The 25,655-nt window shown below is 40.3% G+C and overlaps 1 protein-coding gene across 16 annotated transcripts in view; it reads left to right on the top strand.

Moving 5' to 3' along the window:
- The window catches only part of FOXP1 (forkhead box P1), a 498,144-nt gene that overhangs the window by 453,167 nt on the left and 19,322 nt on the right, over positions 1-25,655 (top strand). For 14 of the 16 annotated variants that reach the window (XM_045023138.1, XM_045023137.1, XM_045023134.1 and 11 more), the window contains 4 exons: positions 8,232-8,315; positions 17,359-17,560; positions 17,661-17,740; positions 18,338-18,439. In XM_045023138.1, the coding sequence (XP_044879073.1) occupies positions 8,232-8,315; positions 17,359-17,560; positions 17,661-17,740; positions 18,338-18,439 (468 nt within the window). The remainder of the gene's footprint in view (positions 1-8,231; positions 8,316-17,358; positions 17,561-17,660; positions 17,741-18,337; positions 18,440-25,655) is intronic. The other 2 variants (XM_045023148.1, XM_045023143.1) reach the window with 1 other exon arrangement.

The following is a 25,655-nucleotide window of genomic DNA, read 5'->3' as shown; positions in this document are numbered from 1 at the left end:
CCTCAGTACTGATCACATCCAATTCTCGACAGCAGTAAAATGAGTTCTGCTTTACCCACTATGATTGAAAACAAGCTTTCAAAACCTACTTGTAGTAGTTTTAAAAACTGTCAGAGAAACTGCTGCTTCATTTCCTCTTTTCTAAACCATAATTTGAAAAGAAATAGGAAGCTTAAACAGGCTCACTGATTGGGAATCCATCAGTATGTGTGTAATGCATTTTATTCTCAAATCGGGGGTCGGGGGGCACAAGGAGAAATAGGTGGGGAATGGAAAACTTTCCCCGTGGTTTAGAGTTGCTGGCATGGAAGAAATGATCAATGTTTGTTTCAAAATACTGCTTGAACTGGCTTGTTGGTGATCTCTCATATACTAATAATACTGTCTTTTTATTTTTTGCCATTTGTGGCAAATGAGTTTAAGTGCAAAAAAAAGGGGTAAAATTTGAGCTTATTAAAATGTGCAATTTCAGAGGTATGACCTGTTTATGTAACTGCCTTTTAAAATACTTTTGAGTTCTGTATATCTCCCCGTGCCTCACTGCTCTAGCTGGACGACTTTGACTGTGTGTAGTCAAGAGGTTAGCAAAAGAGGGGAAATTAAAACAATGTTGTACATTATATAGTTACCAGCCATTGAAAAACCTATTTTGTATGCAAGACAGCAATGTGGAGATATATGGAAAGCCTTGGGCTAAGTACAGAAGATAATTACATTTGGAATTTTACTGAGTTAAGTCATTTATAGCTTCAAATAGTTGTAGAGAAAAATCAGCAAAAACACACTTAAACTTTTTTGTTGTTACTTTTCAAGATAACCATTTTTTAAATCCCTTTTATCTTCTTATCTTACAAATTAGCTTTTTTCTTTCATAGATATTCCTAATTTTACTTTCAGTAACACTGCAGTCAAGACAGTCTTCCACTATTAGCTGAAGCGATATAAACTATTTTAATACAAGTTTTATAAAAATCAAACTACTAGTTGTAAAATAGCAGAGTCTTGCAGAAATTGCTGTGAGAAATGGTTTGTTATTTTAACAAGTTTCCTGGGTATTAAAAAAAAAAAAATCTACAGTCTTACTGGTGGACTGAGATATAAAAGAATCTTTCACCAACGGGCAATAACAGTCATGCTGTAGGTAAACCTAGATTGGGTTGTAGTCTGAAAAACATTATAGGCTCTGTTGTATTAATTTAAATGAATGACTGGGTTATGTTAACACCCATAGCCCATTTATTCCATCTAAATAAATACAACAGCTCAATCCTGCAGTCCTGTGATCAATAGGAGTTTGTATTGCCTAGGTACAGTCAGATGAAGCCCTGCACGAAGAGTTGAACAAGGTATAGGTGGTTTTTGATAGCTAGTGCTTTATAATCGTGTGACGCTATTGTGATAGATTGATCGGTGTTACATAATACTAATCATAGTCAGGGCTTGAGTCGTGCTGAAATGCTCCAGACCACCGCTCTGGCACTCTTCTGGGGAGCTGAAATGGTGTCCTTCCAGTACAGTCACTTACTGGAAGTGCATTCCGGCACTATTTTTTTAGTTACAGGAGCACTGTTCATAATGAGTGAATGATGATCCAAGGTATGATAATGTTGGAAAAGACCTCTTAGCTCAGAGTCCATTCTCTGAAAGGGCAGGATATAGTCCCTGATAGGATACATCTCCCATATTTAAATGATATTACGCTTGATCTTAGCTAAAAGTTCATTGTTCTGTGATAGACCCATAAGCAATAGATATGATGCATTAGGGTCTTGTGGATCAGGCATTTGCACTTGCATCTTGAAAATAGAGTGAAACAGATACCAGAAGAGAAACGACCCTTAGATTTTAGTGTAGCAAAGACAATATTCGTGGGCATAGACTAAACCTATTCCTCAAATAATGAGTTACACAGAGTAATTGGGGCGTTCCTCCAGCAACTAGTTAATCTAGGTTTGGCCTGTTCTGTAAAAAGCCTTGACGGAACAGAGGGCTGGCCCAGCAGTACTATTTGCAATGTAGTCACCTAGCCCACTGGAATTTGGACAATCAGATTAAGATCATGTTTTACATGGCTATCAAACGACTCCGAAGCAGTAACAATACCCAGACAGTACTGCCATGTATGGATTGGAGTTCTGTGACCTAGACAGCGAAGGCATGGTGTCCCGTTACCAAACCAGTTTACCCCATTGGTACTCGAAGTGCTAGATTTCAGCTTTGCCAAGAAATGGGCTGGTAGTGACACACAATGATGAGGGCTTGTGATCCTGGCAATGAGCCAAATTCTGCCCTGTCTTATACCCCATACTCCCTTACTGGAGAGAGGTAGAATTTGACCTACTGTGTTGCAGTGGCTGAGTCTAGGGGAGATGATGTTGCATAATCATATTGCAACTTCCTCATGCTTTTAATGGAAACTTATCCATATGATACCAAGGCATGATACCACCTTTGGTTTGTGGCTCTCTGAGATGCCATTCGATGCAGAATATCCTCAGAGTCCCTCTTGCACCGGTGGTGGGTATATGTATGTGATGTGTCCCTTCTCTCCTCCATGCTCCAGATGTGGCTCCTTGTAGGGAGAGGAAGTATCACTGTATCGTCATGATAATACTGTTTCTTGTTTCTGTGGGGGGTGGGACCCAAATTAGCTGACCACATGCTCAGCTCTTCTGACACTTGCCTCATACTCCTGTGATCATCATTCTGCTTGCTCGCCCTGAAACAGCCTGAGCAAGTGGAGCACCGTTCCATTTCTGGAAACTCTTGAGGAGCCAAATGTGTGCTGTAGATTAAGGACTACCCTACCATCTGATGTCATCCACTGCCCCTTCATTGAAGCATCTTGAGAATGTGAATTGTGATTTTGTACTTCTCTGACTGCGTCCATTAAATTTCTTGTCTATCTCATCAGGAATAGCTGTTTTAAATTATTTTTCCTAGAATTAATTTTGTAACTGAGCTTTAAGGCTAAGTATTATATTTGGTTTGAGTGTAATGGATCCGTATTTGATTTTCTCTCTCGATTTCTCTCTTACTATTGTTAATCTTATGTATAATATTCTGTCAACATACACATACAGAGATATCCAGTGCAGCTTAAAGAAAGTGAGGGTTCTTGCTTTGACGAATGCTCATGGAAACTAACATCAAGTCAGATTTGTATTTGGACAGAAATATCATGAATCTTTGGTCTCACAGTATCTCCTTCACAAACATACTTAAAATACCACAAGCAACATAGTCTTCTGGTATTTTTACATGATTGAAACCGTGTTGACATGATCACCATTCATTAGGGGAACTGCAGAGCGAGAAATGAGTGGCTGGGAATGAAGGAAGAATAAGAGATTAAGGTATAAATACAAGCAAGCCACATGCCATTCTGTTTAGCTAGGCCTCAGCTGAAGTAGTGCATTCATTTTTGGGCAACGGATTAGATTAGAAGAGTTTGGAGGAGAGCAAGAAAAATGATGATAGGTTTGAAAAATAGCATATAAGAGGGAAAAGATGAAGATAACTGGCCATTGTCAATGCAGAGAAAAGGTTACTTTGGCCCGTTTTCAAGGATGTAAAGGGATGTTATAAAGAACACAGGAAACCATAATCCTTACTAGTGACAGAGACATAACAATCTTGTATTGATTATTATAAACTGGGGACTGGCCTCCTTTCCCCTCATCTTCAGGCTGTCCAAAACGCTGCTGCTAAAGTTGTCTTCCTTTCCTACTGGTCTGGATGCATTGTCCCTTCTGAGTCCTGTTCTCCCTAACCCCCCGACCCCACCCAATGGCTTATTGCCTAAAATCCTTTATTTCCAAGACCCTCTGTTCTCCCCTTTACTACCTCACCCTGTGCACCTAGTCTTCCTCTTCATCTCCCATTTCCCATGCTCGTGGCACTTTCTTCTCCTGGGCTGGCCTCTGTCTTATCAGCAGTGTGTCCTCTTTCCGCCCCAGTGTCCTGTCTTTCTGTGTGTGTGTGTGTGTCTTAGATTTTAACCACTTCACAGCCAGGGTGGTATGTGATTTTTTTATCTAGGTTTATAATGTGCTGTATAAACTTACAGTACTTTGTAAGTGTTTGCAATAATAATTGTCAGGAGAAGCTTTAGATTAGCAGCACTTGGACACCACAGTGAGCAGCACCTTATAAAATTGACTAGAAATACTAGCTAATACTTCAGAATTAGAAGATTAAGTGGGCAAGGGAACTCTGTGAAGCCACTGCCCTGGCAGTACTCAGAGCTAGATTGGACACTTACCTGTTAGGGATGGTTCGGAGCTATTGAACTCAGGCCTTGTCTACACTGCCACTTTACAGCGCTGCAACTTTCTCACACCCCTGAGTGCTGCAAGTTTCAGTGCTGTAAAGTGGCAGTGTAGACCGTGCACCAGCGCTGGGAGCTATTCCCCTCGGGGGGGTGGGTTTTTTCCAGCACTGGGACTACACAGCCCCGTTAAAGTGCTGCCACAGCAGGGTTTTAACGTTGCTAGTGAAGACCTCTTGCCACAGTGCAGAGAAGGTCCAGATGATCCCCTGAAGTCTAAATGGTTGTATAGCATTACAGAAAGGAACAATGAGAAGGATATAGGGGAAAGAATGAGTGTTGCGGCAGAGGAGGCAGTATTTTGGGAGTTGACCTGTACCCCTGGGTTATGAGGGTCCTTCTCCCCACCTTCCTCTATCAGAGTAATCCGTTTTAGTGCTGAAGTCAGGGGCGTGGATCTTACCCCATACACATTTGGAATATGCGTGTACATGCACCTTCAGTCAAGTGCTACTGAGAGGCTAATGTACAGCAGGGCATGTTGGATGACCTTTGCACAGTTTGACAGAGCTAATGTATTCATCTCCTGTCACAGGAGATCATCAGGGAAACAAACAATGCTTATAAGTAGCTTTGAAAAGTCAGAATATGGCCCATTTAAGAGTAATGGTAATCAGTTTATTTTCTGTGCATAACAAGTCTTTCTCAAATAATGCTGTGAGTAATCAAGTGCATTTTCCTGCAAAAAACACTAATAGTCCCCATTTCCAGACCTTTGGAGCCCTAGTCAATTCCTCACTGATGAGAGCTTCCTCACATCAGTGGCCTAACAAGCCCTCATGACTTCTTTTGAATGATCTAACTGAATGGTGGGGTGGTACTAATGGAGTTATGGTCTTGTATTCTCCTGCTTCCTGACCTAATGGAAAGCAGTTTAAAGAAATTCTTGGGATTTTTCACTTCCATTTGCTGCTTTGAAAGCGAGAGACTTCTATTTTTCATAATTTAAACTCCTGCCTAACTGGAGGAGCATTCAAATTCTCAGACTATGACAAAACATTAGTATGTGTCTGCCTGAAATGTCAAGAGGATCTTTAATAGAATTCATCCACCAAGTACTGTGTTAAAAGAATGCTAAGATAGTGATGGAGAACAATAAAAATAAGGACTTTTCCAGTTCAGAACGAAACGTACTGTGCCATGGGAACAGTGGGATGCAGAAAGAAACTCGTTTGGGTTTTCCCCTTGTGCTGAATGTTAGAAAACTGCCTATTCTTTGCCTTCACTGCTTTCACGCAGACAGTTTTCAGGTCTTGATTTTGATGGGAGTATTTATTTTATTTTGTTTCTAAAATAACAGTCTTCTGCAATGTTTAGTCCATTGAGTGAAGATTAGTGTGCAGACTAAACTGCAAGCAACTCGCATGCCCAGCTATTCAACAGATAAAATTATTGAGAATGGAAAACTGCACAGCCACCCTTTCCCGAGACTAAAAGCATTCATTGGTTTGATTTGATATACATTAATGTATATGATGGGTCAGACCCCCACTTCCTCTGAAAAGACCACAGGAAGACATCAGGGGAGGATTTTCCACTAGATCACTCCATCAGGAGTGTGAGGTTGGTACCCTACCTCTCTTTGGAACATCCAGGGGATTTGGCAGCTAGATCTTGAAGGATCTGCTATAGACATAGGAGTCTCTTTGCATCTCCTTCCAGCCTTGTCGTTATTCCTTTCCATCATTGGCTCTCCCAGTGAGGGAGGACTTCTGCACAAAAGTTTTCTCCCGTCACAAGCCCTCAGATGTGGCAGGATAATTGAACACAGGCCCGGATATTGAATTTTCATGTTAAGGCCTGACTGCTGGAAAGGGTGTCATTGGTGAAGGCTGTTATTCAATATGGGCTCTTGTCTGCTGTGACCTGAACTGAAACCTCAAGCCTTGCCATCAGGCTGGAGAACCTCCTTCAGAAGGTAACAGTGTTTGCCTACAACCTATCAACGATCAGATTTGTACTGCTGACCCATTGTTGTAAGATTCCATATATCAACGCCAATCCTCTGAGCTATCCGGTGCACTTCAAAAAAAAAAAATAGTGACATGAAAATCCCAGTGACTTTTGTGTTCTAAAAGCACAAAACCAGACAGTTACATTGATTTTTCTCCCTTTAATTCCTCTTTGAAACCTTATATGCCAAGTTTCAAGCCATCATGACATTTTGGCACAGTTAGAAACCCCTCCCCTTGGGCAGATTGACACACCCTTAACTGTAATGTAGTGAATGGGGATTTATGACTGAGTTTTCTTTTACATTCATTTAACCCAGTTTTACTACTCTAAACAGATGACTCTGATAAGGAGGGCAGGGTTATTAAACTTTCCCTGGAATGTGATTAGCTTTCTCCTCTTGGCACCAGGAATTTGGATTTTCTAGAGCAAAACTCAGACTTGATAATGAATATGTGAGAAAACTCTCAATTTCATGGGCCTGATCTAAATGCCATTGAAGAAAATCGGAATCCGTTTATTGGGCATGTGTAGTAATTACAGCCCCTTTTACTTGTATTATTTCTATTCTTAGTGTTAGTATATGTTACCTTTTTTATTATGTATAGTTGGCAAAGAAACTTTTTACACATAGAGCTTTTGAGGTCCCTCAAAACAGCAAGCTTACAGTCTGATCATTGCATTCTAAATGTATTCGCAAACCAGCTTCTGTACAAAGAAAAAAACGTAATCAAGGCAGTATAACGTGAGAGTCCAAGCAACCAAACTGTGACTTGCATGGAGATTTCAGTAGAAAATTTAAAGAAAACTGAGAAGACTGAAGCATATCATTGGGCGGGGGGGCGCACATGTTTACACATGACACGCAGACTAGAACTGTTTTCCCCAGTGCTCACAAACGGTGTCATAATTGAATCACAAAGAGCAAAAGAGGCATTCCTAAAGCATTATGTGTTCTGGATTTCTTTTGGTTTGAGCAGTATTCAGTTGACACTAAGGGACAGAACACTATTAAAATAGTTCCTAATATGGTTACACTTTCCTAGCCTGTTGGTTAAAGACATGTGCCAAGGGGATGCCATTTTAAATTTCTGCTCAGAGTTAATACTGCCCTTGGTCCAGTTTTTACCCCACCTTCCAGAAGCAGTGTGGCCTGGTGGATACAATTCTGGACTGGGACTCAGGAGCCCTGGGTTCTTGTCCTAGCTCTGGTCTGGTGGGTAACCTTGGGCAAGTCACGTCCCCTCCCTGTGCCTCAGTTTCCTCAGCTGTAAAATGGGGCTATTGATACTGACCTCCTTGGCTAAGCACTTGGAGACCTTACTGATGAAATGTGCTCTATAAGAGCTATATATTATTGTTATAAGAGAGTAGTAAGTCACTCTGATTTTAGGAAATGTTTGCTATTTAAATAAGCACAGTGCTTTCTAAAGCTGCCTGTTCAAATTCTCTGAGGCTGCCTCATGTGGTTTCACCACTCCTGCCTCTTTGCTTGCTCTATGCACCACATGAGCAGTATGTGACATAAAAGCTATATTCTGTTTTTGTTTTTGTTTTTTTTGTGGGTGGGAGGAGTTACGTTAAAGCAAGAAAATATTTGAATGTGAGTGTTAAATGTATAATTTGCTTTTTGCTTTGCCTACTGAGCGTGAATAGGATTGGTTAATAAACATGATTCACTATTGTCTTTTAGCTGTCAGGGCTGTGATGACCCCCTTGGTGCCAGCAGGTCTAGCGCTCCTCACTCAAGGGCTAATGCATTTTGCTTTGGAAAATACTGACACCCAGCACCACGAGTTAGTTCGACTTCAGAAAAGACCATATACAATTTCCAAACTACTAAGCAATAAAACTGTTTTGTCATGTCTGTGGTGCCAGCTGTTTAATCAGGAATAAGTAGAATTCTGGATTTTATTCATCGAAGTAACGGAGCATTTTTTTTCTTCAGCTTGCAAAAGACAAAGAGCGCCTGCAAGCTATGATGACACACCTGCATGTGAAGTCAACTGAACCAAAAGCCACCCCTCAGCCTGTAAGTACTGTTCTGTGCAGAAACAGAACAAAGCCTCACAACAACCTCTTTTCCTGTTTCCCACCTCAGAGCATAATACAAAGTGTGGCCTACTTTAAAAGACTGTCAAAATGAAGAGACAAAAATTGCATCGCTAGTTGGTCGGCTTCGAGTATTCATGGCCACATAAACCCGATTTTCCCACAGTCTTTTTCCTTCAAGGGGTTTAAAACTAGTCTTAACTTTAAATGTCACATTGGGCCTTTTTCTACCCTCATGTATATGCATGTAAAGCCCCTCTAGGTAAGTTGAATTTGCATGTGACCAAAAGGAGCATTTGGACCAGAGTGGTTTTAGTGCTCAAGGTAAAATTATATTATTTAGGATATTTATTTCACTTTTCACTGTGATCCTATCCTAGGCTCAGATAGTGTAGACTCTAGTTGCATGTACGTTTCGATGATGGTAATAAACAACAAAATCAGTATCACCCAGTGTCGGTTGTTAAAGTACTTACAGTCCATGAAACCCCTATTTATCCAACTTGCTCTCAGAAATAGCTTGTGAAAGGGATAAACTTTACAGGCTGCTCTTTATAAAATGTTTGGTCTTACAAGTAAAGATAGTCCAATAGTCAAAGCCAACTGTTAGTACCTGTAAAAGGCAAATCTAGCACCTTATTCCCTGAAGCAAATTGCACTTCAGTTGTTCTTTTTTCATATCAGCAGAATGCTAAAAAAAAAAAATTCCTCATAACTTCACATGATTATTCAAAATGGAGAGAGTGCTTTGCTTCTTGATTTTAAGATTTGTAAGATTTAAAGGTACACTGCCTTTATTTGATTTTGCTTTGAGTCATTGTGTGAAAATTAATTGAGCGTTGACAATCTATAGTTAGTACTAGCAATTTTAATCAATATGCAATGATGCAGCGTAATGGCCAAGTATTGGTTTATCTGTTTTGACTGATTTTATTTTTCTATAAATAAAGCAAACACACACCCATATACGTTTATGATTTATGGTGATAGAAATAAAAAGGAGTCAGACTATTAACCCAGCAAATATGGTAGCCTGCCAAGATGCAGTTGGTAGACAAAATTAATGTCTGAAACAGAACACATTACAGAGATAGAGAACATAAAATCATTAAACACTTTGCACATCCATTTTTACTAGAGAAGAATTTCTCAGTTTCCATGTAGTTGGAAATAAATGGCTGCAGAAGTGGATAGAGAGGTACTAGAAAAAAAATTGCAGAATATTCAACAGCATAGGAGCAACAGTCCAACTCAATTTCAGCAATGCCTTTTGGAGGAAGTTTGAGGGTGGTGAATATAAGCCCTTTCAGAGATGCCACAAATTGCTTAATCCAATGGATCAGGATGATCACAAAAGGAAACTACTTAAAGTACCTGGAAATAACTCTTCCTATCCTTCAGATCGCATTAGACTGAATGTGCATGCTTTACTATGTTGTGGACTAGAGACTATAGACCCAGCAGAATGCGGAGAAGGGAGTTTGGTTTCTATCCATCCTACTGGATTAAAAATTAAGAGCGGAATAATCTGTGGGGGTCTCAAAGCATTCTGCTGAGAGACTTTTCGTAGCAACGGTGCCCCTCAGAAGGAAGGATTAAAAACTAAAGGAAAGTAATCGCAAGAAGACAAGTGCTGTTCGGCTAGTGATCAGCGCTCAGTATCAACAGGCAGTAAGCTTTCAGTTGTGTTGTAGGCTACAAAGGTACCAGTTGGTGTCGCCATGCAGATTAGTATTAAGCAGCCAATAACCAGGGAAAAGCGGCAGGAAAAAAAAAACGAATGGGGAAAAATGGGCTGTCTTGATTAGTATTAAAAATGTTTTACATTCTGGAAAATTATAGCTTTGATGGGGACCTCCCACTAAATTTATTTTTAACTGCTCTATTGAAAATTCTGTACCACTAGTCAACATTATCTCTCCGTTGCTCAGCACAGTGTTTCTTTATTAAAAGAAATAGGCATGAATATTTTTGACTGAAAAATTAATAGCTTTTGAATTCATACACAGCAGGTTTTCTTTTGCAAAGAAGTCCAATATCGCTGCACAGCACTTCTATAACCATTTATTTAGAGTCCAAGTCAAACCTTTGACAGCTAGAGCAGTGTTACAAGCCAACATAAAGAACTCCAAGATGTAAACCAACAATAGGCAGTCTGTGTGAGGTTTGCCATTGTCAAATACATAGATTGTTTGGATTAGTTTATGTAAATGTACTGTTGTATTACCCTTTGGAAAAAAAATCACATTTGTGTATGAAAAGTGGTTTCGTTCACAGGCAGCATTATAAATTCCTTATCCTTTAACTTACATGTTAGAAGTAAAAATTGGTGCCTGACAGGCCTATATTGTGTGACACTCTGTTGTTGGATTGAAACTGTCTTCTTTTCATTTATTGAAATATAGAAAAATTTATTATAGATACCATCTGATAAATCAGAAATTATTAAAATATGTATAGGTGAAGCATTTGAAAATTAATTATAAGATGGAGAAGTATAGTGTTTTGCATAAATTGTGCTTTTCTTGTGGAAAAAAAAAAACACAGGCATCACATAGACTGTGCTAGACCCCAGTCCTTTTAACTCAGTGGGGTAGGACTTTGGTAAAAAAAGATCTGATGACCATTACTACACTGCAAAGTATTTTTTACATCCAGTAATTAATTTTATTCCCCCGCCATAACTAATGCAAGGTGTATTTTAGGATTAATATATTTTTGGTACATCTGTGATTTTAAAGGAGACATTACCAAGCCAAACATAACAATAAACTGGAATTTAAAATTACAGCTTTTTTAATGACTGCATGGAGAGTTTATGGGAAATATTTTTTCTATTTAAAAGCTCTTAATGCTTATTTTTAAATCGTTCTTAAGTAGATGGCAAAATGAAGAGTGAACCATTATACTGTGTGGCTCTTAAAACCAAATGGCCAGTGTGAAACACAAATGGCATCCAAAAAGCGATGATGTAATCTTGCCCTGTTTAGCTATATCACATCAATTAGTATAGTATTTTTGGACTGTTCAGACCATAGTCCAACTCTGTGCATTCAACCCAACCGTGTTAAACAGCAACTTGTCAGGTCTAGTCATGTTAAGGAACATGTGTCAGTCTTTAGATTGCTTTAGCACCTTGGAATAATTGATATCTTGGAAAAGACAGTGGAATGATCATGTTTTTTTAGCCATAACATATCACCAAGGTCCTAATTCAGCAAAGCACTTCAGTCATATTAAAGTCAGTGGGACTTAAGCATGTGCATGCTTAAGTCCTGTGCTAAATCGTGGCCCAAACTGGAGGCAGACAGTTGTACATGCATCACTTCCCTCTAGAGCAGCCTTTGTTGGGTGTACAAATACCCGTTATTCTGGGCCCTACTGCTGGGAGGACTCATGAGCAGAGAGCTAGAGTTGGAGGCAAGAAGTGGGAGGGGAGCTACAGAGCCATTGTAATAGTAATAATCAATACACTGTTTAAAGGTGTCTAATTGTGACTTTATAACTGAGATGCCCAAGTTGTGTAACATTTTAAAAAGAAAATGAAGTACCACATAGTTTACTGCATAAGGAATATAACTCCCATAGCTGAGATTCAAATCCTCCAAAATGAATTCAGTTGACCTTGGGGAATACGCTGTGATGCATTGTATAGAGATGGAGATTTTTTCCAGTGTTTAAAAAAACAACTACGACAACAACTCCTAAGAATTTTTTATTTTAGTTTTGCTGTTAAGGTCACCGTTTTCATTCATGTCGGAGGTCAGCCTACTAGAATAAATCAGAAGCTTGTTCTGCTTTGGGGTATTAACTAAACATAAAAGAGCTACTGCCTAGACAAGAGGGGAAAAAAAAGGGGCATTCTTTTTATTCTGGCCAACAAGACGTTCTGTGTACTAGGTAGTACATCCATCTTTATGAAATTGACATAAAATTTTTAAAGAAACGGTTGGCATTTTAAATGAAATGCATGGTTAGATATTCCTTTTTAATAATATTTTCTTTTACTCTAAACATAGCAGTTGCAATTGTTTTTAAATACTGTTTTTAGCAACTGTGAAAACAAAGTATTGCAATAAAATAGCCTTTTAACTGTTTAGGTAATGACTGAGCATTTTAGCTGCTGTAGCTGTACTTATAGTTTGAAAAATAATGATATGCAGCAATAAAAAGAGATTCTCAAGTACAACACACAAAAGCTGTTTTTATATAGTGTTTTTCATTAAGTCCCACTCCTCAACTTGGGTTTCCTTAGTATCCCTGCCAATAACAACACCTGCTAAGCGATTGTTGCTTGCCAGATCCTACGTCTAATACAGTAATCTGTCCAGGCTGAAATAGTACAGGAAGACACAGAATTTAACAAAGCTTGATGTCCTGCACCCCCACTTCCCTCCACCTTCAGCAGTCTCTGCACCAGGGTGATTAACGTCCAGAAACTCTGTGCAGTTATTTCATCAATTTCAGCTGTGATCAGAGTGGCAGCACCAATAGCAGAAAAATCAATACCCTAAAGCAGTAGGTACGCCCCAATGTGACACTTACATTTTTTTTCTTTTAAAATGTTTCAGATTCTTTATTTGCAGCCACTGTTATGTAATCTGTTTACATGGAGAGAACTCAAAGGAAGTCTTAATGGGAGAGCCACTTAATAGAAATCTATTTTTATGGGGTGAAGGAGAGGGTTACCTCTCTGGCTTGTTTATATATATATATATGAATTCTTGATGAGTCATCAGCATCTTTAAAAGGGAGAAAAAAAGCTATTTCTTGAAAGTAAAGATTAAATAACAATAAAAAGCCAGGCAGAATATTGGACACTGACACAATGATGGCATTTATGGTGGTTAGATTAGAGAGGTGTGAGCTACCTGTATTGTAAAATCCTTCAGTAGTGGAATTTGCAAAACTACAGGCCTTTCAAACAGATATTTCAAAAACAAACTCCAGGGAGAAATACTCACTTATTACAAACATTACTTTGGGGTAGGGACAGTGTTCGATGTGCTTGGACAGTGCCTGGCATGTTATGTGCCCAATTGTAAATACAAAGAACAATACTCATTAAAAAAGCCAGCTTGGTGACTAGCATTCAGTACCCTGCAGCAAAATTGATACCTCATCAAAAAATGGCACTATGTGGGAATCTTGTCGTAGCCAATCTTGCCGTGAACAACTTTTTCTAATCAGAGCAATTTGTTTTTAAATAGAAAGCACACAGAGAAATTCTGTAGAGTTTCCATCAGGAAAAGAAATCCTCCCAGTACAATCCCTTCCTGATCTTTGCCCTGCATAATCATCTTTGGCAGCCAGAAGCACAGAACATAGACACTTCTTCATTCCTAATTGATGATGATATTAAGATTTAATCATTTACAATTAAGATTAATATTTTAAGATTACAACAAAATCAACACCATTCATAATTTGTTATTTTGCTCTAATTCACAATTAATTTTTAAGTCTACATTTTATAGATAACAATGAAAGCAGCATGTTGAGCATTAAAAATGTAGATGGTTGCGCTTATTCTTCCCTTTGCCTCATTACATACTTTTGTCACCATAACCAGTAAGGCTCAGGCCCCTCCAAAAGCAAGAGATAGTATCATCAAACAAAACTTAAAGTAAAACTTCTCTAGCAATTGACAAGGTCGAGATTTCATTAACTTGTTGGTTCAGTCATACAAATGGCAGTCCGAGGTGAAACACACTATGCTCACAGTGTTCCAGCTTTTTGTTCTTTCTTTCCTCACAGACTGCAGTCATGTTTAATTTGGAAACTGGGCTCCTTTGGCAAATTAGCAATTAGAACAATTTTGTGGGAATATGTATATGTGTCATTAGTTTTCCTGCAAATTAATAGCAAGAGCAGAGGTCAGGCAGAAATTTTCCACTTGACTGCAGCTCCTCTGTTGAGATTTGGCACTTTGTTTTGGAACAGCCACAGCTGCTCAAAGCCACGGTCTTCCTTTAGGAACTGTCTTTTAATTAGTTTACCTCATAGCCATTATTACAAATATTACTGCCTCCCCTCCTTGAAATAAAATTACTGTTTCTACAAAATATTCCAGTGACATCTTGCACCACTGCACATTGATGGTGGGGTCATTCGAATGCAGTGTTTAATCATTAGATCACCTCCATAAGCATCTCCTAATTAGAGTCCTTACAATACAATTTTATCTGGTAATTAGCTGAGATTGGCTGCTTCCTCTGTAGCTTATTAGTGGCAGCCTAGCAGTGGGTGTGAATCACAGTGTCATTTGTCAACTCCCTTAAAGCCCTTCTCTTTGCTCTGCCTCTCTTTCTGTATTTATTTCTAGTTGCTACCTACGCTGGAAGCCTAAAGAAATTACACTCCATTCAGATTCTTTAAGCAGAGAACATTGACCTTTGCAGATTCTTTCTTTGCAGTTTTCTAGTGGAAACAGATTAAATGTTAAGTTTCTAAACAGTTAAAAAGAATCTAATTCTTTGGAAATGGAGTGGTTTGGGCAGTAATGATGAAACAGTATCAGTGATCTTTCCGAGAGAAGAGAATGTCTCCTGAGCTTGTGCTGTGGAGGGGCACTTAAAATTGATGCAGATTTGCTTGCAGTTATTGGACTGTTAAAATGTCCATTTAGAAACTGAGATTAAATACAGTCGATTGTATTTCATGGTGAGACCGGTCAGTTGTGCTATTATGGTCATTATTACTCCTTTTATTATATGTAATAGATGGATAACAAGAGGATATTGCTATATGTGCACCCCGATGTACCCCAGTGTACTTAAATTTAAACAGGCCACAAAATGACTTGGTTTCACTCTCACACTATATTGTATAAGTAATATTTAAAAACATAAACCACACCCATTTAAATACTAACACAGCAGGTATATTTTGAGCTGTATTTATTCGTTCACTTCATTGCATGATTCTTCAGGAACTCAGGACATATATTTTATTGCCTTTTCTAGTCTTTCCTTCCCTCCGCTCCCCTCCCCCCCCATAGGATCATATAATCTACATTTCCTTGAAGTGTTAAATATTTTCCATTCTGGGAAGAGACTTTCTAGGTTGTAAGCACCTGCATGAAGAGACGTGTGTTTGCAGATCTGTTTCTCCCAAACTCATTTCTTTGGATCAGTACTTGAACTGACAGTATACGCAGTCCCAGCTACATAACACTTCACTGTGTTAGCCTGTTGGGGCTAACATTTCCTTGAGCTTTTTGTATTTCACGTTCAAAACAGAGAAGCAGGAACAGTTTGTTCACTTGCACCCTTCTTGTGGGTTATTGGTGTATTGTGCTGATATCCGTTCTATAACATTAGAAAGTTTTGGGGGTTTTTCCCCCTCCAAGATTGTTTTGGACAAATTCTGTTTTATTTTTTTTTATAAGAGAGCAATTATTGGTAGTTACTAATGTGAGTGTTCTTATCTGGTTACTTTCATGTCAAGAACAATAATAATGAGTCCTATGGATGTTTTGGGGCTTGTCTTTATAAGAACATAAGAATGGACCTACTGGGTCAGACCAAAGGTCCATCTAGCCCAATATCCTATCTTCTGACAGAAGCCAATGCCAGGTGCATGCCTCAGCTTCAATTGGCAGTGTTTAATGTCAGGCAAAGAATATTAATTGCAAATAAACAGTGTGAAATCCTGGCCCCTTTGAAATAAATGGGATTTTGCCATTGATTTCAGTGGCGCCAGCATTTCACCCAGAATATTGTTCACAATAATGCTTCAAGGCAAGTAATGTGGAAGTACTGAAAGGAGCCCTTTTCTCAGGCCCCCTTTCTGATGGAGCAGTTTGGGATCATATTGTTTATTTAAAGTACTTCACCAAGATTGGCCCATTGCAGTGAAGCATCTTGTTTTAGTCAATAGGTTAATTAAGTGCCATACTGGTAAATAGTACAATGGGTCAATGATATGATATTCTTAACCTTTTTCCAGAGGGTATGGCTGGAGAGTCTTGCCCGCATGCTCGGGGTTCAGCTGACCGCCATATTTGGGGTCGGGAAGGAATTTTCCTCCAGGGCGTAGATTGGCTGTGGCCCTGGAGGTTTTTCGCCTTCCTCCGAAGCATGGGGCAGGGGTCGCTTGCTAAAGGAGTGGGGGGATCGGCTTATGTGGCCTGCATCTTGCAGGAGGTCAGACTAGATGATCATAATGGTCCCTTCTGATCTTGAATTCTATGATTCTATGTTTCGAATGGTGCCAAAGAAAGGGTCCATGTTACACATGCACACTGATGAAATAGATGGAAGTGCATGTTAAAAACAGTTACGTATGGCTATACGTTCTTGGGGAAGTCACATTTTAAAGCCTGCTTGTGGCTAGCTGTCATTTTATTACATGCTTGTAAGTTTTTGCAGGTAGCACAATAGCGTTCCACACCAAGGAGAGAAAAGAACGGTGTCATTTTTTGCTGGGCTTAATGACTGCAGTATTTCATGCAGTGTGATTAATTAAATTATTCTGGAGTTAACCTATTCTGGGATTTGCGTTTAAAATGGATGAATGGAAAAAGCCCAAATGCTGTACTGATCTTCCATTTCTTCCTAGTGCATTCCTAACAAAGCATTGTCTTTATTTCAAACCTGATGTCTTTGAGGAAATATCCAAAAACAGATCAATTGCAGACTATTAACATGTAAATAAGAGATGTGTGGGTTTTAAATTGCAAAACAATGGAACAAAAATAAAATATTAAAATGAATATATACGATGAGGTGTTTGAAAATTGTGGATTTTTGTCCTAAATCTTCAAAGCCTGAGAGCAAGCATTTTTGTTTACTGGGTTACAATTTTTTTTTTAATACATCATATAGACAATTATACATTCATCCTCCTGTCGTGGATTTTAAAGGAGGTGCCACAGCTAAACAAGTATTTAAGATGCATTCTCTGCATTTAGTGGTTGCAAACACTATTAAAGCTGGAAACGATTTTCATAATTCTTAATTTGCAAGAAATATAATTTCTAATAAAGTTTTTCTCACCCTCTTTTCTCTCACCCTCAACAGCTGAATCTGGTATCAAGTGTCACACTGTCAAAGACTGCCTCTGAGGCGTCTCCACAGAGCTTACCTCATACTCCGACCACCCCAACTACACCCATCACTCCTGTCATCCAGGGACCTTCTGTCATCACTACCACCAGCATGCACAACGTTGAACCAATCAGGAGGCGGTGCCCTAATAAATACAATGTGGCCATTTCTTCAGGTAAATGACTGTCGATGGCAAAGGCCATTATTTGTTTTCTCTTCGAAATTGCAAAGGAAGCTTTGATTCTGATATTAACAGAACAATTGCTCTTATTTAGCAGATCTTGCTCAGAACCAAGAATTTTATAAGAACGCAGAGGTTAGACCACCATTCACGTATGCATCTTTAATTAGGCAGGTAAGTTCTTGAAAACCACATTTCGCTCCAAAATTGTCCTTATACATCCACCCTATAGATTAAATAGATTTAGAACCCTTTAATATGCAGGCATGCTCAAACCTTTCCTATAAGGGTTTTGAGAATTGCAATATATAACATAATTGCTTTTGATTAAGTATTACAATACGATGTGATTATTAGGAAATTCATTTCACACAACAGTGAAAATGAGCCTGTTTAAAGATGGCAAGTCAATTATCACAAGCTACAGTAATCTCTGATCCCTAGAATTAATCTGAGCTCTAAATAATTACTGAGCTTTAATCAGCTAGTGAAATGTTTTGCATTTCTCTTTGATTCTGCTTTATGAATGACTAATAAATTAATATTTCTGTAAGGAAACAGAAATAAAAACTCAAAACAATTAGATAATTCCATTCTGAATCTTGCCATTGAACTGTTAAATACAGCCATTAATCTTAGAACACATTGTGAAACCCTCTTTTGGATTTTTGCTCCAAATCTCATTTTTTTTTAATCCATTAAGGTAAAAGTGTAGGTGTGTTTGCTGGGGGTTTTGTCATAAATCATCATGCATTTTATTTGCTTCACAAGGCTATCCTCGAATCTCCAGAAAAGCAACTAACACTAAATGAAATCTACAACTGGTTCACACGAATGTTTGCTTACTTCAGACGCAATGCAGCAACATGGAAGGTAAGATTTGCACCATGTATGCCTCTTGCCTTTGATATTTGAAATGTACAGAATAGACATTGCTGATGACATAACAAATTGTAACGGCATATGGACATTAAAATGTAGATCGGCTGTTTTGACTCACACAGGGTGTCTTATCCGCAGGAACAATTTGATATTTGGCAGAAAAATTCTTCTGACTTTGAAAACCACTAATTGAATCCCCATTATTGGCTTTTATGTTCTGTGATTGTGCCACCAGTTGATCTGTGTGATTTCTCCTAGTAGTGAAAGTCTAGCTTTTCATCCGGAACATGTAGGAAAAAAGGGTAAAGCTATCATGTCAGTACAGGATATACAGTTTGTCTTGTTAGTTACACAGTTCTTCATTTTTCTAGCTGTGTGACCACAACAGCCATCTTTTCCAGGGATGTATAGACAAATTATTTCTCAGTCAATTTCTGACTAAATTAACATTCCAACTTGTTATAACCTTCACTGGTTTCTGATGACACCAAATAGAGGTTAATTTGGCATAATGCTAAAGAAGCAAGCCAAGAAAAAAACATTTAATCTAACAGATACAAGAAACTAAAAATTTGATGCCTTAAATTCTTACAATAGGGTTCTGTTGTTCAGTTAGATTTTTTTTTTATATATATATATAGTTGCAATTTTCATGACTACCCCCTTTCCCTTGCGTGAGCTGTTATCATAGCAACTTAACCACAGTAGCCTCTAGAGTTGGTGTGATTACTACTGGATGAATCAAATAACAGGATCTTACACTGAAGTAAAAATTATGTCTTGGTGCTTGTAGTCTCTGTTGGTCCAGGTAACCCAGAAGTTCTTGAACAAATTGCCTCCGCACCAGCAGGTCTGATAAATGTCCCTTATACCTGCTGTTTTCTTTCATTTCTTCTCCCTTTGCCTTTCTTATTCTAAAACTCAAGACAATTCCTTCAAAGGATGGAGTTAGAGAGGTCTTCTGCTTCAGTGATTCATTGGAAAGTTTATTGTATTTCACTTGTGTGCTTTTGCTCCTCAGTGTTCCATTGCCTTTCATTCAAATGCCTTGGGGCAAATTTGTAAATTTAATAATTGGAGATATACCAATCTCCTAGAACTGGAAGGGACCTTGAAAGGTCATTGAGTCCAGCCCCCTGCCTTCACTAGCAGGACCAATTTTTGCCCCAGATCCCTAAGTGGCCCCCTCAAGGATTGAACTCACAACCCTGGGTTTAGCAGGCCAATGCTCAAACCACAGAGCTATCTCTCCCCACAAATTTCACTACCACCTCTCAGACCTCAGTCATCTGAACCTAGGAAATGCTCCGAGATTGGTGCTTTGATTTCTGCACCTCAGGCCTGGTCTATACTACGCGTTTAAACCGAATTTAGCAGCGTTAAACTGATTTAACCCTGCACCTCTCCACACAACGAGGCCCTTTATATCGATATAAAGGGCTCTTCAAACCGATTTCTGTACTCCTCCCCGACGAGAGGAGTAGCGCTGAAATCGGTATTGCCATGTCGGATTAGGGTTAGTGTGGCCACAAATCAACGGTATTGGCCTCCGGGCGGTATCCCACAGTGCATCATTGTGACCGCTCTGGAAAGCAATCTGAACTTGGATGCACTGGCCAGGTAGACAGGAAAAGCCCCGCAAACTTTTGAATTTCCTTTCCTGTTTGCCCAGCGTGGAGCTCTGATCAGCACGGGTGGCGATGCAGTCCCAAATCCAAAAAGAGCTCCAGCATGGACCGTACGGGAGATACTGGATCTGATCGCTGTATGGGGAGACAAATCTGTTCTATCAGAGCTCCGTTACAGAAGACGAAATGACAAAGCATTTGGAAAAATCTCCAGTCTGTGATAGACAGAGGCCACAGCAGGGACTCAGCACAGTGCTGCGTGAGAAGCGTAACGGAAAACCAAAGAATCAAATGGACGCTCATGGAGGGAGGGAGGGGGTACTGAGGACTCCAGCTATCCCACAGTCCCCGCAGTCTCTGAAAAGCATTTGCATTCTTGGCTGAGCTCCAAATGCCTGAAGGGTCAAAAACATTTTCCCAGGTGTTTCAGGGGGTATGTCGTCAATTTACACCCTCCCCCCCGAAAGAAAAGGGGAAAAATCGTTTCTCGCCTTTTTTCAGTGTCACCCTATGTCTACTGCATGCTGCTGGTAGACGGGGTGCTGCAGCGCTGAACACCAGCATCCCCTTCCCGGTGGCAGACGGTGCAAAATGACTGGTATCCATCGTCATCATCAGCCCGTGAGTGCTCCTGGCTGGCCTCGGTGAGGTCGTCCGGGGGCACCTGGGTAAAAATGGGAATGATTCCCGGCAGATGGTACAGATGGCTTGGTAACCATCCTCATCATAGCAGCTGGAGGCTGAGCTCCATCAGCTCCCCCTTTCATGTCTAAAGAAAAGATTCTGTACTGCCTGGACTATCATAGCAGTGGGAGGCTGCGCTCCTCCCCCCCCGCACCCTTTAATGTCCTGCCTGGACTATCGTAGCAGCTGGAGGCTGCCTCCCCCTCATTTTATCTCACTAAAAGTCAGTGTTTCTTATTCCTGCATCACACAAATGGGGGGACACTGCCACGGTAGCCCAGGAGGGTTGGGGGAGGAGGGAAGCAACGGGTGGGGTTGTTGCAGGGGCACCCCCTAGAATGGCATACAGCTCATCATTTCTGCGGGATCTCTGGGGCTCTGACATGGAGCGGCTGTACTCTCTGGTTCTCTAGTACACTTACCCCATATTCTAGGCAGGACTGACTATTTTTAGACAAAACATAAAGAAGGGAATGACCCAGGGAGTCATTCCCATTTTTGTCCATGCGCCCCAGTCCGACCTCAGCGAGGCCAGCCAGGAGCACCCATGACAGCAGCAGACGGTACAAAAAGATTGATAACCGTCATCGCCAATTTCCAAATGCAAATGGTGCAAAATGACTGATAACCATCATCTCATTGCCAATTTACAATGGCAGACAGTGCAATAGGGATGGTAATCGTCTCTGCTACCTTGCAAAGGCAAATGAATGCTGCTGTGTAGCACTGCAGTACCGCTTCTGTCAGCAGCATCCAGTACACATACGGTGATAGTGACAAAAGGCAAAACAGGCTCGATGGTTGCCATGCTATGGCGTCTGCCAGGGCAATCCAGGTGAAAAAGGGCGCGAAATGATTGTCTGCCATTGCTTTCATGGAGGAAGGATTGAGTGACGACATTTACCCAGAATCACCCGCGACACTGTTTTTGCATTGGGATCTCAACCCAGAATTCCAATGGGCGGGGGAGGCTGCGGGAACTACGGGATAGCTACGGGATAGCTACCCACAGTGCAACGCTCCAGAAATCGACGCTAGCCTCGGTACATGGATGCACACCGCTGAATTAATGTGCTTAGTGTGGCCGCGTGCACTCGACTTTATACAATCTGTTTTAAAAAACCGGTTTCTGTAAAATCGGAATAATCCCGTAGTGTAGACATACCCTTAGTTGAAGAAGTTGAGCAGTGTTTCATCTGCAGCTTCCTAAGTATTAAAAAAGGAAATGAATTTTCCTGAATTAAAGTTATTTTCAAGGGCATTTTGACAGTGTTACTGTAGAAGAAGTTTGGTGTCAGAACACTTTCAGTGGTGTACACTTCTTTAAAGATTACAGAACCGTTGTGTTTCTGATTTTAAAATGAAGTATACACGTTTGGATATATACATTATATTCATATGTACAGTGGAACCTTCCTACAGTCAACCTGTTCTAGACATGAAAAAACTTCTTTACATCTGAGTTCTAGTACCCAGAGCCTGCTTTTTCAAAAGCTCTAGTTTTCAGTTTTCTGTTAGTCCTCTGAGCAAGATTCTTCTAAACACACATATCTTGAACACCCGTCATCTTCTGTGGCAGCCCTATAAGAGATACGTTTGTATCCTGCTGCTTGAACTTTTCCATAGCTGCAGGAGAAAGGGCTCTAGCAAGAATTCTCTTTGATTCTTGCCTGCAGCTGTGGGGGCAGCACCTGGCTAGACATCTCATTAGTGAATGTGGCCACTTTTTGGAACTGCTTTTGTGCATTATATAAGATCCACTCTAGAGGCTCACAAAAGTCACGGGCAGTGAGAGTCATGCTTGCAGCTCATGCCGCATACTGGAACTTGATGACAAAAGAGGTGCCTATGGCAGAGGAGGCAGAGAGATGTCTTACTGGAGACTCCCACAGCTACAAAGGAGAAAAGGTCCATCCCAGGGAGATGTTTATCCTTGTGAGTGCACCAGGGACCTCCTGACATTGTGTAGGTGTTAAGTGTGCGCTCTTACAAAGCAGTAGTAGGTTCCATCACTATTGGCAAAATGGATGTCCACTTGCAGTAATTTGGGGCCTTCATGCTGATAGCTACTCAGATTAATGCCAGCCTTCAATGACCACAGGTGGCTGGAAACACAGCCCTGGATTGGTTTGATGTGAAAGCCTGAGTTTTTCGCAGGCCCAAGGGTCTGACTGAAGAATCAGAGTAAATCTGAATGTATGCTTTTGTGCTTCAGGCCTATCTTCAGTAAATGCTCAAATATCACTCTGGCCACAGCATAGGGTAAAGATCTGGAGTGGGTGGGTACACCTGAGATCTTCTTTAAAAAAAAAAAAAAAAAAAAAGGGGGGGGGGGGAAGAACTTATAAAACGCTTCACCAAATGCAGCACAGCAGTGCCTGAGCAGTTATTAAAATAACAAACCCTTTCATTTAGTACATTCAAGCATGTTCTGGGTAATTTTTTCTGAAAAAGTGGCTTGCATACAAATATTTTTTAACAAGGTAAATATATAATCTTACAATAATAGTGCCTAATTTTTCTGTTAAGCAGAGTGCTAGAAGAACATTCTGAACTGGTTCTGACAGGTCAGAGGCAATGTCTGTTTGCTTGGTTGTTTTTTTGGAGTAATAATCTGCTGCAACTGAATTGCAGCCAGGAGGCAGAAGATGCAGGTGTGGCTTTGAAATGTTGAGGATATTATTCAAATAAAACTGTTAGCTAGCAAGAATCCAGAAGCAGGAAAACCAAAAACAATGATCCTCTATAAACTCACTAAGCAGGTGGTCAGATATAAACATGGAAAGCTAAGGCATCTTTCCCCCAACACCTTACAAATATTTGATTTATCTGGAGTCCTACCACTGACTTTTAGGAGGACTGGATCAGGCTTTGACTATTCCTAAAAGTCAATGGCAGGACTCCCGTTGGCTTCACTAGAGCAGGATCAGATCATAAATGATTTATCCAGCATTAAGCATATTTAAAGAAGAATGCAGATAATTCTGTTCAATTGTTTATACAGAGACTGTTTACAAACTCAAAACATCCATTTTTCTGTCTGCATTTGATCAATTGCGGCATTAGGCTACACTAACCGTTTGCAAACTGATCCAAAATCTATCATTATTAATTTATATTCTGTTACAAACTTGAAAATGTTTCCATTTGCACTGGAAACTTTGCTTGGGTTACACAGATTTAAACCCCTGACCTGTGTCAGGTTCCCCTAGCAGGCCACTCTGCCGATCAGTAGGACTCTGTTAGCTGATCCCAGTGCAGGAACAGGGGTCTGACTGAGTGCAGATGTAGTCAGCCCGGTTTCTATTGAAATGCATGAGAAAAATGTCCATTTTCATGTGTTTTCAATGTCGAAAAGTGCCATTGTGCCCAGCGTTTCACACATTGTGAAATGGGGAGGGTGCAAAAAGTCAGACCTCAAACAAATATTGTGACTTTCTCAGAGATTCAGCATCACCCCCTGCCTTGTTCAGAGGAAAAAGTCACTAAACACTGATTTCCCCACCAGCTCACAAACAGATCAGCCTGGTGACAAAGTAGAGAAGCTTAAGTATGTGGACTTAGTACTGCAGAAATGTGACATGCCCCCTAAGTGCGGGATCGAGTACGTAAGGCCATATTCACATTGTGCTGACCTGTTAAGAAGAGAGTCCATATGCTGAATCGTTGCTATTATGAGTGGATAGGTTATGGGGAGACGCTAACTACACAGAGAAACTGCCGAACAAAAGGCTCCCGGCCCTCCCCTCACAGATGCACACACATACTGCCTCTTAATTTACATGACAAATGCTCTCTGCATAACCTTTGTTTGTGCAGTGATTTAGACATTCTTGATTAGAACTCCTTTCATCATCCAGACCTGATGTTCCTAAACAATGCGTTTAGCCTCCTGGTTGCCTAGACTCATGCCTATGTGTTTGGAATTGCGCCTGCTAACAAGTCAACCGGATTGACTAGATCAGTGACGCCAAGGCTGATGGATGTAGTTTGTTCGCCTGCATGTTTCCAGCAAATGGCCCGCTCCCTTTCTTCTGGTTACCGATCCTCTTTCAGTGGCGATGCAGTGGCATTAGAGAACAAGCCTCATTACAAATCTGAGTGGCTTTACTGCTGTGTAGTTGCTCACAAAACTGGGGGTTGCTAATTAACAAGGTATTCAGTGCCCGTTCAGGTAGAGCAAAGACATAAAAGACACAATTGATTGTGTTTGCATGAGAAGTGTCTTACTGTGTGAGGCTTAGGCCAGAATCAGAAGATGTAAGGGATCTGCTGATTCCATCCTGCAGAAGCACTGGATTACATCCAACAGAATTGGGTCTGACCATCAGAAACCTTAGCTTGGGAATGCCCAATAAAGGAGCCTAGGAACCATAAGAAAAAAACCCATGTCTCTACATGTGGGGAGATTATCACTTTGTTTTGAGAGCCCTCCTCATGCGTGTACTTGGCAGAAGCTCCGTTCAGTCAGTACAGTAGTCTGCCAGAAATGAGAGCCAACTTCCATATATGAGCATGCATTGGAAGACATGACTTGGTGCACTGTGCTGTTCACTAGGGTGCCGCTAACCCTCTGAGCCCCTATTCCATACCCTTGGTGTGAAAAGAGGTTCAGCACCTGATTCACATTAGTCCAGCTGTGGGAAACCACAGAAACCTCAGCTCCAATGCCTCTTTGCCAAATTGAGCCCTCTGTAATTACGTGAAATTCTTTCTCTGGTCTTTTAAACTGTTTTCTTTTTCCAGGAGTGGATAAGTTTCCATTACAAACTGTGTACTTGTTTTGAAAGTATCTTAGAAATGTTACTCTAACTGTATATATAATATGCTGTTACCTGATGTGTGTACATAAAATGATGGAGGTTCTCATTCCCACCGTGAATAATTGACAGAAT

This window comes from Mauremys mutica, chromosome 7 (assembly GCF_020497125.1).
Source record: "Mauremys mutica isolate MM-2020 ecotype Southern chromosome 7, ASM2049712v1, whole genome shotgun sequence".
NCBI lineage: Eukaryota > Metazoa > Chordata > Testudines > Geoemydidae > Mauremys > Mauremys mutica.
Note: the sequence above shows the minus strand (reverse complement) of the source record. Positions and strands in the feature narration are given on the sequence as shown.